The following is a 14,434-nucleotide window of genomic DNA, read 5'->3' as shown; positions in this document are numbered from 1 at the left end:
TTTCTTTATTGGCAGCTTCGCTGGTGTAGCCTCTATAAATTGAGGTCCAATTGAGATAACTCTGGAAACAGCCTTTGGCAGTCTGAAGTTGCTTCAGTTGGGGCCAAGTCTGTGGTTAGAGATGGAGACGGTTAACTTAAATAAGCCAGGTGATCTCAGATGGGAGGTCTAGGGGTTAACAGAAAATATTCTTGAAATCTGGGAAAGTGAGATATTTCCAAGGGATGGGTTTGTGGGGCCTGGGGCGTAGATGGTTTGTAATCCAATGAAACTTGGGTTTGACCTAGTGTGTGATGGGTGGCTTATGCTCCAAATTATGTTGAATTTGGATGGTAGAAATTAGAATGAAAATTATGCAAGTTCTTGATTTTTGCGTTTCAAATCAAGACTGTGAGATCTAAGGTTTGGCTGATCAGAAAAGGTTGCAATTGGGATTGAAGCTAGGGGTTTAGGTGGGGATTTTTTTTTGAATGATTAAATAATTCATTACCAAAGAAAATAAAAGAAAATACAAAAGCACTTAGGTGGGGATGTTATGGCTGCAATTTGGTGGAATCACTCTGGGGGGTTTCAGAATTTCTTGAGTTTGGAGGAAAGAAGGGATCCAATGGGGCTGGGAGACTAAAACAGAAATTAAAGGGAAATGAGAAGGGGACAGGGTGTAGGCCGCTAGATACCCGGACGGGGGAGCCTTGTGAAACTTTGGATTGAGTGGAATGCCTTCTTGAAGGTTGTCATTTCAGCCCAAGCAATGATATGGCTTGATCTTGCCAAAAACCCTAAGTTTATTGAATCCTCGGAGGTTCTAAACTAAACCAGCAATGCAGTAGTCCAATCTCACACAAAAGCACTCAAGCTTGGAGAGAAATAATTGAACAATCAGTTGGTAGCCTGTACTCCATTGAGTTGGGGAGGGGATTTCTATTTATGACAGAACACTTGAAAGTCTTCTGAAAATTTAGGTCTTGTAGACTGATTTAAACTGGGAAAGCAACTACTTGACTCCTATACTGACTAGGCTAGCCAAATGGTTGGCTGCCTTAAGCAAATAAAGCTGATAGATGTAGGCTTTAAATGTAAGACTTAAATTGGTATCCCTGACTTAGAGTTGGGCAGAATTACTAAATTGCCACTGCCCGCCCCTACTGGAAATTACATGATTTTTCTTTTTAAACTTACATATAGATTGCTATCTAGCAAGTAGCTACCGGTATGCTGCTGGGAAGCAAGCCTATGAGCTCCTCTTGGCCTTGGCATTCCACTTGGTGTGGGCCTTGGGTCCTGCATCTCTCCCTGTCAAGTACTTGGAGTTGGAGCTGCCCCTTATCCCTTCTAGTTTGAGTGCCCACCATTGCACTCGTATCTTAAACTTTACGTGCAAAAGGCTCCAACTTTGGAAGGGGAAACACCTCTCCAGTGCTGGTTGGCTTGAACCTATCAGATTTGTGCTTTAATCCTCCAACATATAGTGGTTTAGCATTTGTGGCTGCCCCAATCCACCATGAAAGTCTGAGAATCCCTATCTTGTATGTAGAAACGGTTTGAAGGTTCTAGATTTCTCTGCCCTATTAGCTGGGCCTCTATATGCCTTCCAATTGAATGGGGGGGGGGGGGGTCTTGGTCCGAGAAAAACTAAAGTGGTCAAGAAGAGAAAGGTATTTGGTTAACTGGATCTGTGCAGCCCTTCTTCATACTGACTCCATCTGGGCTGTTGCCCTCCCACTGATGCTTCTTATGTCTGAACAAAGATTCTAAATCTCAGATCCTTTTCTTTTGGGGTTGTTATTTCTAAGGTTGAGTGGTGTCTCCATGAGGCTCTTGTTTGACCATTAGCATCCCATGGGAGTGCTCCTCCCCCTTTCTAGTGCGGGATCATCAAAAGTTCAGGTTTCATAAACAATCTATGGTGGCAGACATCCTTCACTCTGATGGCTGGGCTTCCCTAAGTTCACCTCCTTTGCCATATATTGGAGTATTTTTCCCTTCACCCCAAGAAAACCCACTACTTTCGGAGACATTGTTTCTTCATCCCCTTCTTTGATGGGCTTGTCTCCTCCATTCATCTTGGGAGGCCATTCAATCTTGCGTCCCTCATCCTTGGCACCAGCTTGTTTGGTTCAGAGGCTGCACTCCATTCCACAGGACCACAGCACCTCTGTTTAGAGGGCTCGTTCTAATTGCCTTCCATTCTGTTCCTTTTTTTTTTTATTTTATCACAGGGAGATCCCAATCTCCCCAGCCTGTTGTCTTTGCTAGAATGCATTGGAAGATGTTGATCACCTCCTCTTCTCTTGCCCCTTCTCTTTAGGTTTGGCCTGGTCTTCTATCTAAAATATGGCCTACAAGCAGAAACATAATTCTGTTTTGGATGGAATGGATTTGGGCTGATATAAGGTTTGGGCAAATCTATCTACGATGTTTGGTTTGGGAAAGTCTATCTATGATGTAGCCTTGGAACCTAAAGATCAATGAAACAGGAATCCAAAATCCACCGAACCAACTTGAATTGGATGAATTGGGGATTTAGGGTTTCTAGTAGGAATTAGGGCTGGGGTTTTGGGTCGAGTTTGAGTTGTCTGTTCCAAATTTTGGGGAATTCTAATTTGTGGAAGTTGGTTTTTTGAAAATCAGGGTTTTGGGGAATCTAGGGTTTGAATGGGAATTTGGGCTGTAATGGGAATTCAGTGCTGGACTGTTTGAGGGTTTGCTGGAATTAAAATATGAAATGAAACTGATGGGTTAGATGGGCTGTAATGGACTGAGTTTTCAGGATTTTGGTGAAATTGGTTTTTTTAAGGAGGTGGCTTTTAGGGTTGCAATGTTGTGATTGGGATTGAGAGCTAGGGTTTGGGAGGGGATATTTGTGTCTGGAGTTTGGTGAAGATCGGATGGCCAGATTGGTTTGGGCATAATTCTCCTCGACAAACACCTTGCTTGTGTCTTCTAGAATAATTGATTGCAGTTGTCAATGGGAAGAGCTTGATTAAACCTGAAACTTGAACTATTTTTTTTGGGCGGGGGCCCCGCCCGGGGGGGGGGGGGGGGGGGGGGGGGGGGGGGGGGGGAGGGAGGGTTGGGTGGGTTGGTGTTGGGGGGTGGGGGGGGGTGGGGGGGAGAAGAAAAGAAAGAAGAAAAGTCCCAAAGGGGGGGGGGGGGGGGGGGGAATAATTCCCTCGGAAGGAGACGAGGAGGGGAAGGAGGGGTGGGGGGGGGGGGTGGTGGGGGGGGGGGGGAGGGGGCTTCCTCCCTGGGGGGAGGCACCCCCCCACAAAAAATTGGTGGGGGGGGGGGTGGGCCCCCCCCCCAACCCACCCTTTTACTTTTTGTTGGGGGCCCTGGGGGGGGGGTTTTCTTATTTTTATAAATTTATAAGCTAAGATAATGTGATTATTTTTCGAGATTTTGTATTAAAATAAAAAACAAATCAACATTAAAGAGCATAAGAAAGTCAATGACTCAGACTCGAGTAGAACTGTAGAAGAAAGGGAAGTTGCTAATTCTCAACTCAAATCCTCATCAATAAAATGGTTCAGATGTTCAAATATTTGTATTTAATCTGGATTCATATCTGTTAGGAAACTCTGTGTTAAAAAAAAACCGAAACTATCCAAATTCACTAGTCTGTCGGAATACTAATAGAGGATCATATCAGAATCTGTTTGAATGTAATTGGTTGTGGATCTGGTGATGCCACTATATGATCTTAACCTGATCCATTACACCCCAAAGTATCAGTACTTCTACTTTTCTTCTTGTGTATGTGGGTCTTCAGATTTGGATCAGACGTGGTGGGCCCAGCTTGTTTTTTGTGTGGCAGTCTCCCATTTTTTGATGGAGCAAAACCTCAGGAATTGGCCTTGTTTGTTAAGATAATTTCTTACAGATTTCTGACTCCATAGTCTTCAATGTGAAATGTAAACTGGCTGGTTTCTCTTGTATATGTATTTCCTCCCCGAGGAAGACTCACATTGTTGTATCTTGGGGTCTTCCTTTCTCCTCATTCCTCCTCCTGTTTTCTCCTCCTAGGGGAACAGGGCTAAGCTTTGTTTCCCTTATTTGTTGTGTTTTACTTCTTTCTCCCAATGGCAGCCCCTTGTTTCCCATTCTGAGGTGCTTTTTGTTCTCTTCATCTTGGTAGCAAACTTTGATTCACCCAGAGAAGGGGGGGGGGGGAAGGAAGAAGAAGAAGAAAAGAGAGAGTACTTAGATAGATCAACTAAGTACTCTCTCTTTTCTTCTTCTTCATTGAACTAACTAACTAAATAATTGTTTTGGGCTCTCTGGCTCTTTAAATTCAGGTTGTTGCCTGTTGGTGTTAATGTGTTATTGCTTTGCATGTGTATCCAATCTAAGGTATCCAGTTCCTTGAGAGAAACTAATGATGGCAACAAACTTACGGTTTCCTGATTTACTGGTGCAGTTTGAAGGATTTGATGATTTCACTATTGCCTCTTCATGGGAAAGGTACCTCTAATGTTCAGTAAGACCACCATACATGTTAACATTAGAGTTATTGGACAACTTTCTCGAACGTATGTTTCTTATCTTCCAGGTTCATATCTGAAATTGAGGCTGTTTGTCGGTTGTGGCTGGCTGACGGTTCAAAGAATTTGTTGGTAAGTATGTTCCTTAAATTGTTTGTTCACTTCATGGTCCAAAGTCTAACCAAACTCAACATTCATACTCAGATCAAAGCATCTTTTATTTCAATGTAGTTTCCATAGGTTCGTTTTCAGTTTACTGCATTGTTGGAAGTTTGAGAGATTATTGCTCAGAAAGTATGACTTATTCATAGGCCCCAATGGGGTATTTATAGTTACAATTTGAGTAAATCCAACTCTGAGTAGGAAAAGAAATACAAAAATAAATTAGGAATGGAGTCCAACAAAGAATAGGAAACCAAATGGAAAATAAAAGTAAACAAAAATATTGAAATAGGAGTTTTAAAGAGGAGTCCTACCCTGGTTAGGAGTTTAAAAATGAATCTTACTTCAATTAGGAAACTTCTTGATCAAGTGCTAGCTCTAGCTAGCGTCAGATTGAGAGGGATATTCCCTCCACAACAGCATCTCATAAACTACAGTAAAAGTGTTTGAATGAGTATCAAAATACGTTACAATCTTTCTCTAACCTTGTATGGTGTGTGTGTGTTTTTTTTCTTCTCTAAATCATTTGATGATTAACCATCATTATGCTCATCTTTTATGTTTGTTAGTTTGAACAGTGACTTCTTTTCAACTTGGATGAACTGCCAAGAGGATGTTCTTCCTTCAGACCTGTATGGTATTGTTGCTCAGCAAAACCAGGGCTTCCTGTGATGTTATATAGGAAAATACTCCAAGACCAATATCTTTTCATCCTGAGATCCTTTCTATTGTGGGGCGTTGAGTCGTTGATTTATTTCTCATTTGAGTTTAAATTTGAAACATATGGCCAGGAACACTGAATTCCACTGGATGTAGAGTATAAGTGGTTGAACTTTCTTAGTTTTGTCTTAGTTTTCCCTATTCTGCTTGTGTGACTTGATTTGTCTCTTTTTCTTTTATTTATTTACTTTTTGGGGGTTGGTGGGTGGTGGGCGAATGTTGTATGGCTGATTCCTAATGGATAACCTTGTTGTAGGATATTTGCTACACTGTGGAGAAATAATGTGTTAGGACACTAATGTGGAGGGCAACTATAGGGGCAGATGAGGTGTAGGGGATCATTTCCACCCAATCATTTGAGAGACAGAATTGAATGACAAGGACACATGGCAGGGACTCATTAGGGGAGCAGCTACTTGTTGGGAATATTCAAAGGGTATGGCTGAGGTGGAAAGGGTTTAGTTAGGATTCATCTTGGGGTAGTGGTTTAGGGTATATTAGGGGAAATTGGGGGGGGGGGGGGGGTGGTCAGGGTAAGGAAGAATTCAGTAAGGAAGAGCAGGGGGTGCTGCTGCTGAGAGTTCTACTCTTGGCCTCGGGTAAGGTGTAGGAGGTAGATGCAGTCTGGTTATTTCCTAGTTGAGTTGATGTACTGAGGTATGGATCTAAATGAACCGAATTGAGTAGTGTTGCTGCATTTTCTCTTTGAATGAATAGATGGATGAATGAGTCAGTTCTTCCTCTGTTATATTTTCTATGTATGTTTGTGTTTGTGCGTGAGAACCTGAGTGAAGAAAGGGGTTTCTATCATAATGTAATTGATTTTAGCTGAAGGAATGCAGAGGAAAATATCTACTTATTTATTTTTTAAGGGTAATTTTCACTTGGACCCCCTGAGGCTTGACCCAAGTCATTTTTAATCAAAAAAATTATGACATTTTGCATTTGCCTTCCCTTTGGTATCCTAATTAACCAATTAGAAACACACCGTCATTTGTATGACCAAAATGCCGCTGTGCCTTTTTAATTTCCTTTCTTCAACTTACCCAGATCTTGAATAGGTGATGTAAACCAGGTGGGGGCCAGTCTTCAGGATCCTCTCTAATTGAACCAGCAGCAAATTAGGGTTTAGACCCTTGCTGTTGGGCTGACATCTCACTGGACAGCAGCTGTTATACACCAAACACCCTGTGGATATGCTAATTTGAAGCCCGTGTCTGAGGGTTAAGTTTAGGGTAGTCTTGGACCTTGGGTCAATTGGGGAGGGCTTGTAGGGTTCTGCCAGGTTAGGTCTAGGTCTGGAAATTGAGGGAAATATTCTGTTTTAATAGAACTGTAATTGCAGAATTTTCAAAAGTTAGGGTTTGTATGTTCTTAGGGTTTCTTGGGGTTAAGTATGGGGTGGTTTAAGGGTTCAATTATAGATTTAATTCTGATTTTGTTGTTCTGTAAATTCAGAATTAATCGTAAAATGTTAGGGTTTCAAAAATAAGTCTCCTAGTTGGTTAGGACTCTTAAGGTGTTGGATTGGGTTAGGGTTTAGAGTGGAGGTACAGAAGGTGTAGAAGGTAATCCTAAAAGAGTTTAGGGTTTGGTTGAGAGGTTTGGGAGTTAAGTGTTTAAGTCAAACTAGGTTAGGGTTTCTAGAGGTGGAAGATGAGTTGCAGAACTTTAGAAAGCTAATGCATGTTTGGTCCTAGAGGGAAGGAGGTATTGAGTAAAGGAGGGGAAGGGGTGTGATCCTATTGGGGGAAGGATGGTGGGAAGGGGTTGGGAATCCTACATGGTTTGGGATTGGGATCGGCTGCTGGCCTGCTGCTACTGCCACAAGCAATGAGGAATGGTTTCAGATCTTGTGCAAGGGTTAGGGAGGGGTATTAGGGCTGGGGAAGAGGACAGGGGTTTGCTTACTTGATGGTGCTGAATAGACTTGAAGAATTACTGAAGAAGATCACTAGTTGGAGGTGCCGCAGGCTTTTAAAGGTTTCTTAGTGTTTCCTTAAAGATTAGTAGGCTGGAGAACTTGAAATCGTAGAAAGCAGCAAGTATTATCAGCCTTGGGCTTCTGGCCCTACCGGATTAGGCTTTCGAGGAAAGACCTTTGAAAGGAGACCCGGGAAAGAAAGAGCTATGCTATTGACTGACCCTATAGGCCTCCCCTTTATTTTCATTTTGTTTGAAGTGGGAAAAATAGAGAATGAAATGCAGAAATAGAGGAAGTCGCCTTTTTTCTGGTTTAAGGGCTGCTCGCCCTACTGGAGTACCAAAGGCTTTCGGGGTTTCCCTCCTTGGGAATCCACAACTCCACTTAGTCTTCCTTCAATTCTATTTATTTCATTCATTCAAATCTGATTTGTCACACGGGGTGTGTCTAGTTATATCCGTATTAAATTGAAGGAAAACAACTAGGACTCCAGAAACCAGTTTGACTCAACTTAGAAACCTACTTGGACTCAACTTAGGGAATCCAAGTACAACTCAACTAACAAAGGACTCTTAAAACAACTAGAAAAGGAATCTTCTAGAGAACTCCTGAACAAAGATAATTTGCAAAATAAATGACCAACTTCCAAAAGGAATCCTTCGTGAAAATTGGGTTCCAACTTCCAACTGGGTCTCCTACTTGGACAAGGACTGTCACTCCAACAAGAACTATCATAACTCATCAAGGAATAATCCAAATTATAAAATAAGATTATATCTAGAATCCTTGTAAGGAGTGGACTCTAACTAAGGGAATCCCTTTCTAATTGGGACTCCTAAACAGACTGGGACTCTTCAATAACTTGACCAAAACAAAACCGAACTAAAAAATAAAAGTAGATATAAACTCCTAAGTCCTAACAGCTGTCTGCACTAACTAGCCCTAGTGAGGGCACTAAAAGAGGAGGTAAAATGACCAAAATACCCCTGGTCGGATTCAGTTAGCTCTTGATGTCGGATGATAGTGGGCTGAATTGGGGCCTAAAAATATGAAGGGCCCTATGGTTGCCAATCCTGGTTACGTCAATGGAGGTATGAAGTGCCTACAATTTGGTATTAGAGTAATCTTATAACTGAATATGTTGCTAGTTGGAGAAAGGAAATTGAAAAAGCATAAGAGCATCTTGGTCGTAAGAATGACAATGTGTCCTTAGCTGCTTTTTTGGGATACCATAGGGGAGGTAAATGCAAAATGTCTTTTTTTTTTGTGAGAAAAAAAAAGACTTATGACAAACCTCAGGGAGTTCAAATGAATTATCCAATTTTTAATTTTGAGGATGTTTCAGGGCTTCAAGCAAGGCTTTAGGTATTTGTATGAGTGGGAGAACAGATAAATCTTGGTAGGAGATGATGTGGATATGGTCAGTTCATTCATCCAATCTAACAGCAATACTTGAATCCTTGCCTTGAAGAAATTTGTTGGTGCCCCTGTCGATGCATTGGTTGCAGAAAGTTGCGATGTTAGTTATGGAATCCATGGCAAAGTTATGATTTATTTCCCTAGGTTGTCATGTCATGGTCACAAACTTTACCACGAATTTCGAAACTTACCTATTACAGCTCTGTGTTACGTTATGATTGTCTGCTGCACTGTCTAAGTTTTAAGCTACTAAGTTGTTCCATTGATTTAAACAACATCTCCTTTTGATCTGCCTATCTTGGTAATATTTGAAAATGGTCTGAAAACACTTTGCTCTTTTGGTTTTGGACTGTATTACGTTCCAACCAGTCGTTGACCTTAACACTACCCAAGAAATACTCTGGCTGGTTTTAGTTGCGCCCATGCACACTTTATTTGTCTGTAGGTGCCTCTGAGGAATTCACCATGCATGGACTATAGAATGAGGTTCCATTGATTTATTCGTGTCCAAAAAGGGTTTTCTTTTTAATTATTATTATTATTATTTTTTTGGAGGTGCCACGGGGTGGTACTGAATCAAGGTATTGCCTTGAACTTGAAATGGTAGTCAGTTGTTAGACAGCAGCTCTGGTTTGTAATAAAGCTAGAGCTTCAGTGACCTAGCAGCTTACAGGGTAAGTTTTAACTCTGTATTTTTTTTTTGGGGGGGGGGGGAATTCCCCCCAAAATGGACCTTTTGATTGTTTCAACCAAAAAGGACCAGGTAAAGTTTCAAATGGTAAACAAATCCTGCTACATTTGTTTATTCTGGTACACTGAGTAAAAGATGCAAACTGTTCTTTGGCTAACAACCTTTGAATATTTTGATAAACTTCTTTCAAGCTTAATTAATCTTTTCAGCAAATCCTTTCTGAGGTGCCATATTTTTCCTTATTTTGGTTGTAGGAAAAGGGAGCAGTTAGGTTGGATTCTCCAAAAAACTTATATAAGGTGAAGTTTGAAATGAAGTATGGTACAAAAAGCTACTGCATGGAATACTTTTTTGACGCCAATGATGATGGTACTCTTTGTGTTGATTAACTTCTGTTCCTTTACTGTTTATATGGGCTTGGGACTTGCTGCCTTTTGTTTATCAAACTTTTGGTTTCTCTAGGTGAAGGTGCAGACTGGAATGGTGATTTGCATGATTTGCAATTATCTTTTGGTGTAAAGAAGTTTCTGGTGTGTATCCCACTTTTGCTTTTGCATGTCATATAGCTCTGTTTACAGCTCCTACTTTCTAAATGGTTTTCATACCTGTCAACATAAATTTTAATTCTGCCTGTTAATTTTTTTACCTGAGTTCTAACAATTTGGGCCTTAATAATTATTATTCTTGTGTTATTAAATTCATGTATTGGTTTTTATTAATTACAAATAACCAGGTGATTGCACCTATAAGTGCTAGTGGGGTGGTCCTTGATGCACCGGAGGCTAGTAAACTTTTAAGTGCAGTTTCAATTGCATTATCAAACTGTGGCAGGTGAGATTTAAAATAAAATTTTTGAAATGCCATTCAGTTCTCTTGATTGTTATGAACTCAGATTCATTTGATATTGACATGGTTCTCAATCTAGTGAGTAGCATATATATCACTAGAATTATTTCTTGGTTTTCATATGCCTATTTCAGTTTTACTACTTTTTATTGGTCTATACAAGAATTCTCATTAACAAATACTGTAATTTTATTGGCGGTCTCCTCAGTTCTGGTCCTTATCTTTTGTCATTTAACAAGTTAATGCTATTTTTTGTTAAATTATCATAATTTGAGGTCAGAAATGAAATGTTTTTAATGATCTCTCCTATGCTACTATGCTTCTTACTTTGCAGTACTTGGCCAGCATTTGTACCAGTCCATGATCCATCTCGAAAAGCATTTATTGGCATACAAAATTTGGGTACTGTATTTACTAGAAGGTTTGAGGCAGATCGTATTGGAAGCCAAGTTCCTGTTAGGCTCATGCATCTGGAGGGGTTATATGAGCTATTTGTTTCCAAGTTTGTGAGTTTTACTCTCTTTACCATATACTTCTTAATTATGATGTTTTCTGGACTTTATCCTGGTTTATATTAGTTTCTTAGGAGTGTTTTTTCCACCATGTGGTGAAGAACTCTACAGATATCAATGGCTTTACTTCTCTGCCGTCTCCCCCATTTATGTTTTCTGTTTCTAAAGAACTCTACAAGTAGATTGATTGTTAGGAGTTTGTTCTGTTCTGCTTATGTCTTTACCTCGTCTTGTTGTCTATTAAGAGTTTGAGTTTAAATCCTCAAGTCAATGTGTTATTGTAATGGTTAAATCACCAACCACAATTTTATATTTAACAAAAATGACTTTTTGCTCCTCTACTCTGTGGAATCTGGAAACTGGTTGTGGCCAATACTTCTGGTGAGGTTCCATCAAGGCGAACTTAGAGGTCTGGTCCTATCTTCCTCCTCTAAACCCCTTCTTCACATTTATTTTCCATCAATCAGTATTTATTTATGTTCAACTCTGTTTATAATACCAGTCTGAGATTCTATGGACCTAAACTTATGTGTTCCTTAGTTTCTGAGTGAACAATAATGATAAAATCTGCTTGAAATAATTATATGTAATAATTTTTCTGATTACCTTAAATCGGTTTTCCTGGATATCCATTGAATATATATATGAGTCCAACATCAATATAACTTTCATTTACTATTCGGCTCTCAATAGTTTTCAGAAATTGATTCAATACATGTTGTCCCCATGGTGTCACTGCTTTTTTTTTTTTTTTTTTTTTTGGGGGGGGGGGGTTGGTGTTAATCATTGAGTCAGTGACATTTAAAAACCTGACTCAACTCCTTTGTTACTCAGCTCATTTGCTGAATTCTTTGGCTTGACACAGTTATGCATGTGTGTGACACATGGATTGGTTGTTGTTGGCCTCTCCATTAATCCCGCAGAATTACATACAGCCTTGTGCATGTGCACCACACTAATATAAAGTAGCAACTGGCTAGAACTTCCAGCACACCACACTCCAACCTCCACCACAATAATAATCACATGCACACAAACACTAGATATAATGTGGTTCAGTACTGTGGCTACATCCATAGAGCGATACCTATGTAGGGTTTTGTACTTGCTCAATATGATACTATTTCAACTGAAGTAATGGTTCAGAAGAGTCTCTTGCTTTAGTCACTAATTGTACAAGAACGAGGGCAACAACCTGATGATGTTTATGGTTTGCTAGTGCATGGTTGTTATTGTTGTCAACAAAGTGCATGTGTATTAGTTTTCAATACAGTCGATCTTGGTGCAGTACAGATAGCACAGCAGTAGAGCAGGAAGTTTTGGGGGCATCGTGTTCAGGACTTGTGGCAGCATAGCACAAATCCAGAGAATTCAAGACTCCCATGGCAGGGTATGAAGCAAGTGGCTGTGCATTAGTGTTTTACGATGGTTGGAATCGTCTACCGTTATTGGGAACAGTGTACATGCAACCATTTATGGTTTTGGACATTTTCATCCTATATTGATAATTGACTAGACAGGCTCATGTGGATGAGCCAACTGAGGAGCTAATTTGAGCATGCCAAAGAGCTTTGTTGGTAGAGGGCATATGCTGGAGAGTTGCATTGCCTTAGGTTCTCTTGGCAATACAACCTATAATCCCCATTATGAGATGAAGAAGTTCTAACTTGTTATTGCCCAGTATTGATATTGTGAGTCTTGTGACAATGACACGGTGTATTGACAACTGTATAGAGTCATGTTACAAGTGGAAGATATGATAGTACTGATGATGCAGTCAGTCAGTGATCAGATTGATTGATGAGGTAGACAGCAAGTTGGAGAAGCCAGAGCTTGAAAATAGGGCTCCTAGTAGCTAGCAAACAGAAGAGTACACGAGGATCTACTTCGTTGGAGATAATGGCAGCTACTCAGGAGGCTGGGAGATAACCCCAAGCTCTAACTGTGCTCGTGGAATTGGATGGTCACATGACCCACGTATATTTTATGATTGTTTTTCAACTTTTAATGATTATTTTGATTGGTTTGACCTACCTAGGCATAGTAAGTTGAGATTGGTTCATACCAAGCTGGTGGTTGGAGAACTCTTATCTCAACAAGATGCAGCGAGATATCTCACTTTTTGCACTTAGTGAGACGACACCATGTGCTTATAGCACATAGGGACTCAAGTCTTGACTCTCGAGTCATAACTTATTAGATTATCATTTGAACTTTGTAATTTGAACTATGAACATGTGTAATATATCACACATTCACACTCGTTTGAATTTTGAACTTTTGAGCTTTAATACATGAGTATATTTGAATTTTGTAATTTGAACTATGAACATGTGTAATATATCACACACTCACGCTCATTTGAATTTTGAACTTTTGAGCGTTAATGAGTATATGATGTTTACAATAGGCAAATTTAAAGTATTACTTCAAAGTGGTTGTTTTCAACTGGGGGTCACGAAGTAAAACTCATATTTACATAATTCCCCCACCCCCCCATAAATCTGAGGTCAGCAGTTTTTCAGAAGGGTTGACATAGACTTGACAGCAAGTTCAAGTCCCAAATGACCCCTAATACCTCTCGAGTTGGGAAAAAAAGTTCCATTAACGCAGAGAAAGCCATCTCTCTTTTTTGAGTTGGCGAGATGGGCCTCGAGATCAAGATCTCAAGCCATTGCCTATCTAGAGAATGGTAAGAACCATAGAATGTGATACAGATACTGGTAATGCACCTATAACTTGGTCAGCGACTCAGTGATGAAACATAACCTTTGCAAGAAATACTTACCGAGACACCTTAAGCCCCAAATCTAAGATCAGTCTGATACACCCAAGCTAGGATGCCTATCTGTGGCTGACTACTTGCAAATGTTTGATGCCCTAGTATTGGGGAGAATAAGCTTCAGGTATTGTCTCGATTCTGGTTGGGATTGAGGCATGACATTAACACAACTGTTGGTGTCACCAACACATATGACATCAGAGACTGTTTTGAGAAGGCACTCAGGGCAAAGAAAGTAGTGTCTTCATCAGGTTGATGGTTTGGTAATCAAATGGCAGATTGGAAAAGAAGTATGCCAGCTTCCAAACCATATACCCATTGATCCACCTCCACAACCCTTCATTAAATCATGAACTCCCCAGGTTTGACCATAAAGGGTGGCCCACACTAAACTGTCAACTGAAGGGACACCATGCCACAGATTGCCCTGACACAGTAGGTCAATGTAGTAGCTGACTGAAAACATGAGGAAGAAGAGGGATTTGGTAGGATGAAACTCTGAAGAGGACTACCGCAAATTCACCATGTGGTCAGCAAAGTCTTAGTTGCTAAAATGTAAGGTGAAGATTGGTTACTAACATGCTATCCATCAGAATTTGGAAATATTATAAGGGAATTGCTCCACCCTTCTGTTCATATACTCAATCCCAGCATCGTCTCCAAGAGCCAATCCTTAATCCTAATTCTCTGACTTTCCTAAATTTGAAACCTAACTCTAAAACAGATCTATTTGGCTGGTTATGGTTTGAGATCTAGGCATTGGCCCTCAATCCTGCTGAGGAATGGAGGCTGCATCAAATGGGGCAAGCTGGCAGTAACTGTAATACCAAGCTTAGGTGACAGATACGGACGTCTTAATGAGGGTTAGTACAGGTCTGGCATTAAGTCGAAGCA

General features: G+C 40.4%; 1 protein-coding gene across 1 annotated transcript in view; it reads left to right on the top strand.

Annotated features, from left to right (window-relative positions):
• Positions 1-14,434, top strand: part of LOC149028107 (Rab3 GTPase-activating protein catalytic protein) — a 76,872-nt gene that overhangs the window by 6,258 nt on the left and 56,180 nt on the right. Inside the window, exons 2-7 of the mRNA XM_089168561.1 lie at positions 4,421-4,464; positions 4,553-4,616; positions 9,655-9,769; positions 9,863-9,930; positions 10,134-10,231; positions 10,581-10,752. Of these exons, the coding sequence (XP_089024687.1) occupies positions 4,421-4,464; positions 4,553-4,616; positions 9,655-9,769; positions 9,863-9,930; positions 10,134-10,231; positions 10,581-10,752 (561 nt within the window). The remainder of the gene's footprint in view (positions 1-4,420; positions 4,465-4,552; positions 4,617-9,654; positions 9,770-9,862; positions 9,931-10,133; positions 10,232-10,580; positions 10,753-14,434) is intronic.

Source organism: Hakea prostrata, chromosome 1 (genome assembly GCF_041222555.1).
Source record: "Hakea prostrata isolate BN-2017 chromosome 1, UWA_Hpros_2, whole genome shotgun sequence".
Taxonomy (NCBI): Eukaryota; Viridiplantae; Streptophyta; class Magnoliopsida; order Proteales; family Proteaceae; genus Hakea; species Hakea prostrata.
The sequence above is the reverse complement of the archived record's forward strand: the minus strand, read 5'-3'. Positions and strand labels throughout refer to the sequence as shown.